At 30.9% G+C, this 13557-nt stretch overlaps 6 protein-coding genes across 6 annotated transcripts; 1 reads left to right on the plus strand and 5 right to left on the minus strand.

Moving 5' to 3' along the window:
• Positions 1–537: 537 nt before the first annotated feature.
• On the minus strand, positions 538–1881 carry GO595_010046 (leucine-rich repeat protein; the record flags this gene model as incomplete). Its single annotated transcript, XM_067912682.1, has 1 exon — positions 538–1881. One exon carries the CDS (start codon positions 1879–1881, stop codon positions 538–540), a length of 1344 nt encoding a protein of 447 aa, XP_067768784.1.
• Positions 1882–2226: 345 nt separating this feature from the next.
• GO595_010047 (uncharacterized protein) lies at positions 2227–3543 on the minus strand (the record flags this gene model as incomplete). The annotated part of the gene is made up of 1 exon (XM_067912683.1): positions 2227–3543. The coding sequence occupies one exon, from the start codon at positions 3541–3543 to the stop codon at positions 2227–2229; it is 1317 nt and encodes a 438-aa protein (XP_067768785.1).
• A 1821-nt stretch (positions 3544–5364) lies between these two features.
• Positions 5365–5793, plus strand: GO595_010048 (putative basic transcription factor 3b; the record flags this gene model as incomplete). The annotated part of the gene is made up of 1 exon (XM_067912684.1): positions 5365–5793. One exon carries the CDS (start codon positions 5365–5367, stop codon positions 5791–5793), a length of 429 nt encoding a protein of 142 aa, XP_067768786.1.
• A 29-nt stretch (positions 5794–5822) lies between these two features.
• On the minus strand, positions 5823–6704 carry GO595_010049 (uncharacterized protein; the record flags this gene model as incomplete). The annotated part of the gene is made up of 1 exon (XM_067912685.1): positions 5823–6704. One exon carries the CDS (start codon positions 6702–6704, stop codon positions 5823–5825), a length of 882 nt encoding a protein of 293 aa, XP_067768787.1.
• A 2798-nt stretch (positions 6705–9502) lies between these two features.
• GO595_010050 (macrophage-capping protein) lies at positions 9503–10501 on the minus strand (the record flags this gene model as incomplete). The annotated part of the gene is made up of 1 exon (XM_067912686.1): positions 9503–10501. One exon carries the CDS (start codon positions 10499–10501, stop codon positions 9503–9505), a length of 999 nt encoding a protein of 332 aa, XP_067768788.1.
• A 1214-nt stretch (positions 10502–11715) lies between these two features.
• GO595_010051 (TPR Domain containing protein) lies at positions 11716–13377 on the minus strand (the record flags this gene model as incomplete). Its single annotated transcript, XM_067912687.1, has 1 exon — positions 11716–13377. The coding sequence occupies one exon, from the start codon at positions 13375–13377 to the stop codon at positions 11716–11718; it is 1662 nt and encodes a 553-aa protein (XP_067768789.1).
• Between the last annotated feature and the right edge of the window lie 180 nt (positions 13378–13557).

A 13557-nucleotide genomic window follows, 5' to 3' on the forward strand; every position in this document is an offset into this window, starting at 1 on the left:
TCGATCGTCTATTTTAAACCATCGTATAGATATTTATCATCCTTTTTTGTTTTCTTTTCCATGATTTATTATCACATTTTTCTTTATTTTTATTCATATTAATATTTATGATATATTCATTAAAAGCATGTGACTTATTTAAAAATCAAATCAGAGTGAAAACAAATGAGAAATTTATATTCATCATATTTTTTTTAATTTATTTATTTTTCATACAATACAATTTTTTGATCGCAGTCCGCAAACAATAACGATTTAGGATTCGGATCAATTTACAATTGATTATCAAAACGATGCTATACATGTTATTATTTCAATTCCAAATTTTGAATTTTCTTAATAGAAATCATTGATAACAACTTCAATTAGTGACACCATAACTTCAATTGTTTTCTGTGCATTTTATTATTGTTATTACAGATATTGATCAATATGATTTAAATATTTTTCCTCATTAAAAAATATAACAATTGTAAATCCTCTTACAACAAATTTAGAAAACGAGTGTTTTACTACCGCAATACCAAAAAAATTAAATCAAATCCATTGGTCATCTTCGCCAAGAACCAACGTTTTGATTGAGTCATCTGCAGCTTCATTTTTCCCACCGCCACATAATGATGTTCGATGTGAACTTTTGGTAAATGATTTTGATACTGATTTTTTGTTGTTATGTCGAACTACAAATAGTATTAAACCAACTGCAATCAAAACAAATGCAATCGCTCCACATATAATGCCAACAAGTGCATTAGTGGTGAGTTCATTGACTTGTTGTTGTTCACTGTGTTTAAGCATTGTGAAGAAATCGGAATAAAAACTGATAACTGTGGAGTATTTGATGGCTTTGTAGTCATAATAAACAAATTCAGTGTTGACATATGTAAGTGTTGTCTCGTAATTAGATAAATAAAATGTGTTCGATACGTATGAATTCTGTGTGATCGTCTCAGTGATCGATACTGTGCAAGTTAATATCATAGAATGAGATATAGTTACATCAGAATCATATGTGAAAAACGTATTAGATCGTGTAAATACATTCGACTTAGTGAATGAATTACTTTGTGTAAATGAATTTGATTTAGTTAATGTATTACTTTGTGAATATGAATTTGATTTAGTGAATGTATTACTTAGTGTAAATGAATTCGATTTAGTGAATGTATTACTTTGTGTGAATGTGTTAGATTGTGAAAATGTATTACTTTGACTAAATGTATTTGATTGTGAAAATGTATTACTTTGTGTTAATGTATTTGATTTTGTAAAAGTTTGTGTTAATAATACCTTAGAAACAGTGTATCCACCAAAAGAAGTACCTTCAAATTCTGTTGTTGCATATACTGTAACATCATTGCTAGCTCCTTCGAATGCATCCTTATCAATCTGAATTTCTGATTTTCCATAAAAATAAATGCTCTCTAACCCTTTACAATCATGAAAAGCTTGTTCTCCAATATATTTTACATTACTCCCAATAGTAACTGTCTTCAATCCATAACACCTTTCAAAGGCATCTTTAATAATTGTTGTGACTGAATCTGGTATAATAATTTCTTCCAATTTTGCACAATCTTCAAACGCATCATCTCCAATTATTTCTAGGTCCTTTCCTAGAGTCACATTTTCTAAATTTTTACATCCACTAAATCCTCGTTCTCCAATTTTGGTTATACGAGGCCCAACCAATGCTGTTTGGAGGTTTTCGTTGTTTAGAAAGGCATCTTTTGGAATTACACTGAAACTTTCAGTTCCGTAAATTATTACGGATATAATATCCTCATCCGCGTTTTGGCATTCACCATCTTGTGTTATTACTAATGTACTGTTTTCGACATAACCTTGATAAGAGATTGCGAAAAATAAGGAGACAAACATGATTTTTGAAACTTTGAAACTTTCTTTTTAATTTCCCGCGTTCATTGAAAAAGTTTTTTTCAAACAACATATCACTTTTTGAACCACTTGCAAAATATGATGATTGAATGGCTGTAAACAACATTTTGAGTAGCGCAAACCGTCGTCACAAAATGATGGGTGTGAAATTATCGGATAATAAAATTAATTTTTGGACGGTGAGTACCTTATGTGCAACTTAGAGGGGTTCGGAAAGAAGAGTTGAAGGCATTCTGCCTCAATTCTCCCATATTTCATATAAAATAAAAATTTGAAAATTGTAAGATTTTTTTTAAAATAAGAACCAAAGTATAATTTATTTTTATTTTAACATCCAAATACGAAGCTTAGCATTTCTTGTGCAGCTTCAATAGTTTCGGGTTTTTCATCTTTTTCGAGCAGCGATTGCAGCGATTCTACGGCTGCCTCCTGATCGATTATGTTAACGATTGCGTTATCGTTATCGTAAAGCTCTCTAAAAGTTTTAATGAAAAAATATGTGAACGTTGAATCCTTTGCAGCCTGCAACAAATCGAACGCGTCGTCCAAATAGTCCTTAAACTTATCTTCGAACATTTCCTTTACTTCCTTTGGGAAATTTGCCAACAAATTTAATATGATTATGAATGCGTTTTCCTTTTCCGAAAGTGAATATGATGACGATTCTATGTACAAACTCGGAATAGTATTGAGTTCGAAGAAAATCTCGGAAAAGTTCGGGAAAAACGAAAAATTGGAAAGAAGAAATAATATCTCCAATTTAACCGATTTAAGTTCATTTCGATGGTCACATAAATATTCGATTATGGACTTGGGATCGAAAAAATTATCTTTCATCACAAGTAACATTCGATTTAGAACTCGTAATACTTCTTTGTAAACATTGCGATCGAATTGAAAGGGATGAAATACTAAGTACTCGACCTCGTTAAGGATATCATTCGTAAAAAATGAGTCGCATTCTTCTGGCCAATAAAATAAATACATATCATATAAACGTAAAAGTGGTATAATGATCTCTTTGGTAAAAAGCGAGTTTTGTTCTTCGCTAAAACTAAACTTTTTGAGTATTAATGGTCGAAGTTTATCTTGAATAACAACAATGAGCTCCGGTGGTATTTGTGATAAATCAATACGCCTTAAAAGTTCAATGATTAGCGTTAAAAGTATTTGAATGTATTTGGGTGCGCCAATTTCATTAGCAAGTTCACTGATTTTGACAATAAGATTTCGTTCAATAACTACATATTGAGTCATATCGGGTATAGCATCAATGGTTAACATAAGAATGGTTATAACAAACTTTTGAAGGTCTGGAGAGCGTATTAATGGAATAAAACGTTCAACATTTTCAGCAATGAATGGGAAAACAGAATTAGAATGGGTAGATATAAGTACAAGAAAAACTCTGAGTGTAAAATAACATATCTCTGTAAATTCACAAAGACCTATTAATAATATGTTTAATCCATCATTTGCACCAAGCATGTCATCAATTGGTACCCCAGCACTCTCTATTAATCTACTAAGTTCCTGTATTGGATATAAAATATTATCAACTTCTGGAATAGCGCGAAATGTTTGGTCAATCTGGTTTAAAAGATCAATATCAACGATTTTTTGGCTACTTTCAACTGACCTCATATCAACAGGTGGTTCGTCTAAAGATAATTGAAGTTGATCAATTCCTAAATTCTCTTCCTTGTATCCTTCCAAAATATTATTGTTCCATTTGAATAAATTGAATGTATAAATGGCCCGATTCCAAATGTATAAGAAGAGGCAAAGTTCAACAAAAAGTTCATATTCATACAACTTTGTTGTAAAAGATATAAACGCTAAAAAAACCACATTTTTAAATTTAGCGAATGAACAAATTGACAATTAATTGTCGATTTCTCATTAACCCAAAAATTGTATAATTTGTATTATTTTTTCTTTCCCATTCCGTTAAAAGCTAAGCTTTTTGTTGTTATAAAAAGGATTAACTCCATCTTTTTCAGAACAAAATATCATTTTTATTAAATTATTTCTAATTTGACACAGAAAAAGGTTAGTCGTTCTTTGTGTATGTATAACTCGAAGCCGTATAGGTTGTATAATAAGATTCTTCGTATTCGTATTCACTATCTTGATTATCGTCTGGCTTGTTATTTGCTTCTTTGTTATCTTCTACAACTTTTGCATTCCCTGCAGTGTTTGGAAGTTTGCCCACATCATCATTCTTGACAGAGCTTTTTCCGCAACCCATCGAATATTTGTCCGCTTTTTGACAGCTACTTCTCTATCGTTCTGATTTGACGATAGTTATTTCAAAGGTGGAGTAGTCATTTTTTCAGTGGTAAAACCTCCTTATAAATTGAAAATTTCATCGGCATTATTCCCAAAAAAACTGGTTTTGAAGGTGAAATTATTCTATGAAATTCATAAACAACTATCTAATATTAATGAAGATTAATTTGGACAGTTTTTTGTTTCACATTCATTTATAAGTGTTACATTTCTTTTTTTTTAATTCCTTTTTGTTTAAGAAGTAATTTGGTGATTTGTTTGTCACAGGTTCTATGTGATATTAAAATTGCTGAAATTATTAAATTCATTTATAATTCTATATATCACTCTGAAATTTTAAATTATTAAAATAAATATCAGATAAAACATAGAAATATTTTTTGTCTTAACATCAATTCCTTCTTGTTCAAACAAGTTCTATGGGGTGCTGGCCACATTAGTTTATTTATTGGGAAAGATGACATAGAATTGGGTTCCTACAAATTTTAAAAAGATAGCAGTACATTTTTTATCTTTGGTTTATTAATGAGAAATATAGGGGTAAATGGTGTTTTTACACTGTTTCATTATGGATAGTAAATCGAGAACTCATCCGTTACAGCTTAATACATAACAAATTATGTTAATTATTGTGATAATTTTACCAATGACATGCGTACGACAATTGGAAAGATGAGAAATTAAAACCATAAACCACTTTTCAACTTTTATTTTAGGATTTTTATTTGAACTCTTCGAATTATTAATCCAAAGTTCAATAAGAGATAAAGAGTAGTTCCGACTCAACATTTTTCAAAAGATTTCTTTATGATATTAATATAGCGATATGATGTATCGCTATATTTATTCTAGGTATTAGGAATTTTTTAAATTCTTCTGATAGATTTCAAGATATAATAATTTATTTTGAGGAACCTTTTTCCCGTTAAAAAAGATTTATTGAAACACTAAGTCTCTTTTTTTCCTTCAATAATCCAATCACTTATGAAATATCATGCAAAACATTTCTTATGGCTGTTTGATTTCTCATAAAAATAAAAAAACACATTTAAATATTTAATGGAAATGTAAGAAGAAAACGAACAAGTGCTAACTCAGGCATCATGGCACTTTTTTGAAAAGAATGGAGCACCTTTAATCAGCGGCGGTTTTGGTCTTCCTTTTTATCGGGAGATGTCACCAGGTGTGGGTATGAAAACAGGAGGCCGTGGTTCATGGCGTCGCAAAGCAAAGAAAACACAAAAGAATGGAAATCAAAATGGACTCAAAGTTTGGCTTGCAGCACAACGTCTTGGCTGCCGTGAATTTGGTGAATTAGACTCTGCATCAATTATTCTTCAAGGAAGTGAAGAAGCTCTTTCATTCCAAAAACCAGAACTTGCTTTCAACATGCATGCTAACACATATGCAATCATGGGCAAAGTTGAAAAGAAGCCAATTGTTGAAGTATTAACTGATCTTATCTCTGGAATGAATCTTTCTGGTCTCAAGAAGCCAACTGAAGAAGATAAAGATGACCTTGGAGAAGTTCCAGCAGATATCGACTTCTCTAAGACCGAAGAAGAAAAGCCAGCCGAAGAAGAAAAGCCTGCAGCAGAATAAATAAAAAATTATTAAGACCAAATTTACTTTTATATCTCATCTTCATAAAGATCATCATAAAGGCCTTCATCAACAACAATCGGTTCCTTCTTCCTCAGGTTGAGGAATGTGAAAATCCATGCTGAGAGGAGGGCAATTGGTGCAATAGAACCTAATAATGGAATCCACCAATCATTCAAATATTTCATTTCTGAAGTTGCTGTCTTAAACCTTTTAGGTTCACCTTCGAAAGCGTTCTGAAGCTGCATGTCAGATGGATCATCTGATTTGAGGTTAATTGTTATGTTTCCATAATTTTGATCAGATGAGGTTGTTGTGGTTAATCTGAAAAGTAATGGAGTGGATATTTCTGAATCGATTCCACCTGTCTTGCCATCACTGATGAATGTGTCAAAAGCATTTTCATTGATTCTTTGTTTGAAAATTGTAAGGCGTGTATTACCTTGGAGGTTATTAGATATGACATTGTACTTACGCTTTGCCTCTGATGTAGCATAGAAAATGCATAAGTCTTGATTATTTGCGCTTCCCTGCATAGTCAAATTTTTTGAATAAATGTCAACTATTGATGAAACACCCGACGAGCAGAAGCCTGAAGGGATAGTAACGGTAGAGAATTTAATAACGGAGTTTTGACTAAATTTCACCAAAATTTTGGAATTATCTGATAGGAAGAAAAGAGGGGCATTTTTATCATAATTTTGTGGATTGCTATTGACTGGGACTTCAACCTGAACTTTTGCTTTTGTTTTATCAATCTGTGTAATGGCAACAAGTATTTTCTCATTTGTTGTATAAAAACTAACGTCAGATGGCGCATTTGTTTCTGTATACGTAACTGTGTTAATTCCACTTTGGAATGCTATCAATTCCTCACAAACTATTGGAATTAAATAGACCAACGCAAACATGAGGAGTTGATCAAACGCTACTGAAAAGTGACGTTTTTTGTGAAGTGAGAATACGTTTAGTAATCGATATCATTAGCAACTTACCAATTTTTGCATAAACCTTATAACTAAAGCTATTTAGCTCTAGTATACTCACAAGTTCATGATTGTTTACTCACAATTTCCTAGTTTTGCTTTTGCAAAATGACTTTTCTATTCTGATTTCAAATAGTCAAAAATGCAAACCTTCTCTCCTTGTTGTGTGAGGGTTTTGTCTTTGAGTTATTTGTTTATACTTTGGAAATGCAGCACAATCACTGAGATTTTTATCTACAATGGAAACACCAAAATGTCACTTTTACAATAAAAGTGATGTGGGCTGCATGTTTTGAATATGTTCTCAATTAATGCGATCGTTTTCTTTACAATTCACGACAATAAGTATTCAATTTGCTACCGTCTTCTTCAATCCTTCAAAACCGAATTGAAAAATGCCGTTGTTATTGAGCGGTTGAAATACTCAATTTCTGTTTAAATAAATTCATTGGTTTTTATGGTCAAGATCTCTACATTATACAAACTAAATCTATTTCATAGTTTGCCTATTTCAAGTGCTTTAAAGTGCCTCGTTACTGTATCCTACGTTTCTAAAATAACAATTTTAAATAAAAATTGTCAGAATTTATCAAAATATTTCCTGAATGCCAACTCAACAAATGTGATGTGCATACTCCCCTGTATTCTCATTATTCTTTTTGTCCTTAATATCATTAACTTATACAAAAGAATAATCAATTTTTTCTTTCCAAAAAAATTCATATTTAAATCAATTCTTCTTGCTTTTTCCCTCTTTTTTGCATTTTCATATCAAGAATTTAATAATGGAACTCTTATTATTTCTAATTCTGAAGATTTTACAGAAGAATACAAAACAGAAACTATAAATTTAATAGTTAATCAAGTAACTTCAATTCCATCTAATGCTTTCTGTGGTTGGAATATCTTAAAATATGTTGAAATAAATGGATCAGTAACAACCATAGGAATTGCTGCATTTTCTGGTTGTATGAAATTAGAAACATTAATACTCAAAGAAGGAGTTCAGATAATAAATTCGGATGCTTTTCATTCATGCACAAGATTATATAATGTTTCCATACCAAATTCTTTAACATATATTGGTGGCTATTCATTTTATCAAGATTATAAATTGCAAACATTTAATTTCGGAGAAAATTTACAAACTATTGGAAGTTATGCATTTTGTCGATGTAATTTGACAAATGTGACAATACATAGTTCTGTTACTTCAATTGGGATTAATCCTTTTGTTCATTGTGTAAATCTTTTATATGTTAATGTATCTAAAGATAACAAATATTACTCAAATTTAGCTAATGATGGTATTCTTTATAGTAAATCTATTACTTCTATCATTTGTTATCCATTAAAATCTGAAAACAGAACATTCGAAATTCCAAGTACAGTTACATTCATTACAAGTTATGCATTTAATACATGTAGTAATTTAGAATCAATTATTATTGGAGAACAAGTTACAAGTATTGGTGATAGAGTATTTCAAAGATGTTATTCATTAAAAAGTATAATAATACCTAACACACCAACTTCGCTTCGAGAATTTTCATTTTCTGATTGTTATAATTTAACAAAAATTACAATCGGAAAAAATATCAAAAGTATTGGGTATGGCGCATTCCAAGATTGTAATAATCTTTATTGTATTTTCTTTCTTGGAGATACAGAGCCAACATTCTCAAGTTCTGTCTTTAGTGGTGTTCCAGCAACAGTTGTTATGACACTTCCAACGTATCAAAGCTCAAAATTCTATAATCGTAATGTAACTAATGGAACTATAATTGATGAATGTTTCCCAGAAACATTAACATTTACACCATCTCGTATCTTCTCTAAATCTAATGTGTTTACTCAATCAAATACTTTCTCCAAATCAAATTCTTTTACAAAGTCAAATAATTTTACAAAATCGAATACTTTTACTGAGACTTTTCGTAGTGATTTAACTTTTCTACATTCTTTTGTGTTGACTTATTACCAATCAATTACAAATTCATTAATAATAAAAAACTCGACTTTATTTGCTTCTTTTACTCTTTCTATCATTGATTCCACACTTACTTATATATATTCAGAATTCATTTATTATAATTATACTGTTGTTATATATTCAACATATTATAGTTTTTATTCTGATTTTTATAATATTATTACTACTCAAACTGAAACACCTCAAAAAGATCATAAGACAATTATAATTATAACTGTGATTTGCGTTGTGATTGTTATCATAATTATAACTTTACTCGTTATTTTGTTAATCCGGATCAGGAATAAAAATATTTTGGAAGAAAATTCTAATGATGTCGAGCAAAATGAAACAAGTTATAATAACAGTTTCATTGGAGATAAATATATGAATGATATTGATGAAGATCCTTTTGCAAATGATTTTAAAGAAAATGATTTTGTTAGTAATATGTAGATTTTAAATAATATATACTTTTCATAGTTATCCATCATTGAATTTCCGGTCTTTAAAAATTCAAATTTTGGATTTTTTACTTTAGAATTTATTATTAATAAATAGTCATATCTTAATTTATCTTTTTTTACCTTTAAAAGCATTTTTGCTTATTTCACTGTAAATAATAGATTTTTTAATAAAAATTATCCATTCTATATTTTAAAATGAAAATTTGCAACTAAAATGTAACAAATTTATTTACATATGGAAATTCCGCTGTTATAAATTTTTATTCATAAAAACATTTATTTTCTTAAGCTATCCAATTTTTTGAAAAAGATTCACCACTCCTAACAACTCTAATATGTACATTTCTTGTAATATTCATTTTGCTCATGAACACAATTCCGATTACAATACCAAATCCCATTGCCTTTTTAGGCTGATTTTTTCCGAACCATACATAAACAGAATCATTATCACATAAAATATAAGCATTTTCTTCAGAGCATGCACTTAATCTTGATGCATTACCAGTTACAACTAAATGGAACTCGATTTTTGTTCCATCCATATCCACTTGATAAATTTCTTTTTTATTTCCTTCTTTTTCAAAAATAATTCCAGCTCTTTTTGGCGTAGAAATGATCGAAGAACTTAAGTAACGAATGAAATCCGAATCATCGACACCTTCATGAACAAGTTGTATTTGATCATCTCGTCCAGTTGAAGCTCTAAATGCGCCGCATAATTCTGCTGCACGAATTTGAGAGTTATAAAGTGAGTTAGAACCAAGCCAAAGCATGAATGAATCACGCGTACGAAGTAAAAGAACATCATCAGACATTAGATATGATGAACATGCTGGTACTTCGTCCCAATGTGGAACACGTGTTGTGTTCATTCGAAAAAGAGATGAGTAACCGCGCTTAGTAACATACTCAAGACCTGGCGTGCGATGACAAACACCACCATAAGGAATGAATGTTTTAAGAAATTCTTCGCATTCGTATCCCTCATATTCATGATGAATAGATGCTGGCGGTGTTATGAGACTATGTAAAACTTGAATGAGTTCGTTTAATGGTGTTTCATCATCAGGATTGGAAAATGTACCACACCAAAGATAGATTGTGTAAATTGATGATTGATTCATTTTATATTTAACATCGAGAATTAGATAAACAAATTGAGTTAAGAAAGTTCCTAAATTTGAAACATTAAGAACTTTGCCGTTTTCAATACGCCAAACATGTGTACCGCTCTTGTTTTGGGAAAGGGTATTTGAAAACAAAGAATAGCGTTCATCCATCTTTTAGAATTAGAACCTAGTTTCAATAGTTTATCTATCATACGTTAATTTGGGGTGTCCTTAAATTCTTCATGCTTGGATCAAATATATTTTTGTTTTTTTTATCATCTTTAATCTATTCCAAAATTTCCTTCTTTTAGCGAAATGTGTTACATGACTTTTCGGATTTAAAGATAAAAAAGCATATATCTTGAACAAAATTATCTGATAACTCACTACTAAAAAATTAACATAATCAAATATTTATTTCCACACTAAAAACTCGGTGTATAATTAAAATCATCAGAAGTGTAATTCATTTTAAAATTAATTTCAGCAATGCTTTTGTTAATTTGCAACTAAATCGCACCACCAACTCTAGCATTGATTTATTTTGACCAAGTGCATTCCATTAACTGTGACTTAGTCATTATTTTGCTGAAAAAAAATTCATATTTTTATAAATAAAAATTCTTCTGTGAATTACTGTCCTCATCTTCTTGCATCTCTGGAAGTGATTTTGATCTCCTTATGAATACCTCTTGCTCTTCGCTACTCATTTCCATCCATTTTTCTCTAGCAACTTTTGATACATCATCAAACTGTGCGTGTGGATTCTCTGCTTGGACTGCTTCAAACATTTCATGAGCGAATAGAAGATATCCAAGATTTGAATCCGAATTTTTTTGTGCTTGTTGTTTTGATTGCTTAGGTGGCTTTGTATTTACTACCTGGAATTTCAATGCATAATTTAGTACATCAATTGGGTTATATTCAATATCAGCTGTTTCATTTTTGTGGTCGATTAAACATGGTTGAAAAGGAGAAAAAAACTCTGAATGATTAATTCTACTTACGGCATTTTTATCGTATGATAAACCATATTTAGGTGAATCCAAATCCATTGCAGAGAAATCAGCATCAGAAGGGTTCCACCTATACATAAAATTTCGAATTGTATACTAAACGATTATTTTGGATTCAAATAGAGAAAAAAATTTCTCACCAAATGTTTCTTCAAATCATTTTACAAATGCAATTCTTTGGCATTATTACACGCACCGTACTGAAAATTAGTATAGTTCTTATAGAGATTATGAATTCAAATGCAGATCTTCTGATCTGATGTATAACTAATTTTAGTATCATTTTCGTTGGAGTAATTCATATATTTTCTTCTCAGAAAGAACACATTAATAAAATTAATAATTTTTATTGAATGTTAACAATTCATTTCAATAATCATCAAATTCACCAGACTGTATAGCGTATTGGTGCACAACTCTTGCGACGTCAGCAGCGTCAGGTTCACTTGCCAACACGGTCAAAATTTCGGGCAACTTATCCATAGTTTCCTTTCTTGTCAGCACGCTTCTAAACACACCTGCCGCGGAAGCTATCATTCCTTGTTTCAGTTCTGGGTCCGTGTCGAACTTGGACAATACGTCGTATGCCTTCATTGCGAAATAGAACTGTCCAGCGATGTAGCAATCGCTTGCTATGATATTCAGTAATGTTTTTGATTCTTCCGTTGATGTTGAATCCTTATATAAGTTCCATGCGAGTTCTGCTTTACCGTTCTTAATATAACATCTACACAACCAAGAAATGTAAAATATCTCTTTTGTATATTTCGGGCTCTTTACGAGTAAGAGATATCTTTCAGCTTCAGCCCATCTCGATAAAGCTGCAAGTGTCATGCCCTTATTATAATTAAACTCATCACAATCGCCAACATATTCTTCAATTGTAGCTAACACTCGAAGTGTTTCATCATATTCATTATTAATGAACTTCGAACTTGCAAGCGCTTCTCGTCCTGGTACAGTATCTTTGATCAAATCCATGTTACCCACTTCGGAAAATATTTCATTCGCTTCTTCAATTGGTCCAGTGTCTGAATTAAGTTGTCCAATTGCTAATAATGTCGAAGCTTTAAGGACAGTCTCATTAAACTCAATGGGCGTATAATCTTTAAGCAAATTATACGCTTCAACTGCATTGTTCTCACGCATATATAAAATGGCTAAATTAAATCGGGCTTCAGTTAAAGATGGTACTAATTTGGGTAAAATTTCAAACCCATTTTCACCATCTTGAAAGATGCACATGTTATGTGTAACTAATAAATCAACAAAATCATATGATGCAGAGGAAAATTTCTTGATTTGTAGTAATTGTGATTGGGCAATCTCAGAATCAAAGATCTTTAAATAGTCACAGGATTTAAGGTTGAGGGCAACGGCTGAGTCGCTGTAGTCAGCGAGGTAAAGATCAACAGATTCATTGGATTCTTCATATTGATCAAGTTTGAATTGGCACATGGAAATGTATACGTTAAGGGCTAAGAAATCTGGATGCTGGAGTAAAAGACGTTGATATATTTCAATGGCATCTTGATAATTGGAACGCATGTAATGAATGGCTGCAAGTGAAAGTTGGTTTTCTAATGTGCCCATCAACTCAGAATGAGCTTGAAAAAGCTCTTCTTCGTTGTTGGTTTGATGAGCGATGTGAAAAATGAGACGTGTTTTAAAATCACCATTTGTACCTTTTAAAGCCATTTCTCGAGCTTCATCAAAATCCCTATTGTAAAAATGACAGGATGCAATATTAAGGTTAAGTGAAGTGTCTTCTGGATTATCTTTTAATAATTTTTCATAAATTTCTATTGCCTCCGAATAATGTCCTTGATGGAACAAGCTATATCCATGCCACAATCCCATTTCTTTTGTATATGGTTGCTTTAGATCATCTCTTAAAAATGTAATAAAGGTTGATGCTCCTTGATAATCACGATTTTCAATAAATTTTTGAATTGTATCATTATCAGATTCAGGTTGAGCTTCTTTTTTCGTTTCTGAACTTCTGGTTTTCTTTTTTGCACCAACAATCATTTCCGAAATAACGTTTTTATATGAAAAGTGTCAATTTCAACATCTTTTTTGACATGTTTACAAACCAAAGTTCGTAGGTTTGATATATTCTATCGGCGTTGATTTCAATTAAAATAATAATGCCAATTATTTTTATGTTCTTTTATACTTGTCAAAAGCCAGACAAAAGTGGCCAGATTT

Source organism: Histomonas meleagridis (assembly GCF_020186115.1).
Source record: "Histomonas meleagridis strain 2922-C6/04-10x chromosome Unknown scaffold_61, whole genome shotgun sequence".
In the NCBI taxonomy this organism is placed as follows: domain Eukaryota; phylum Parabasalia; order Tritrichomonadida; family Dientamoebidae; genus Histomonas; species Histomonas meleagridis.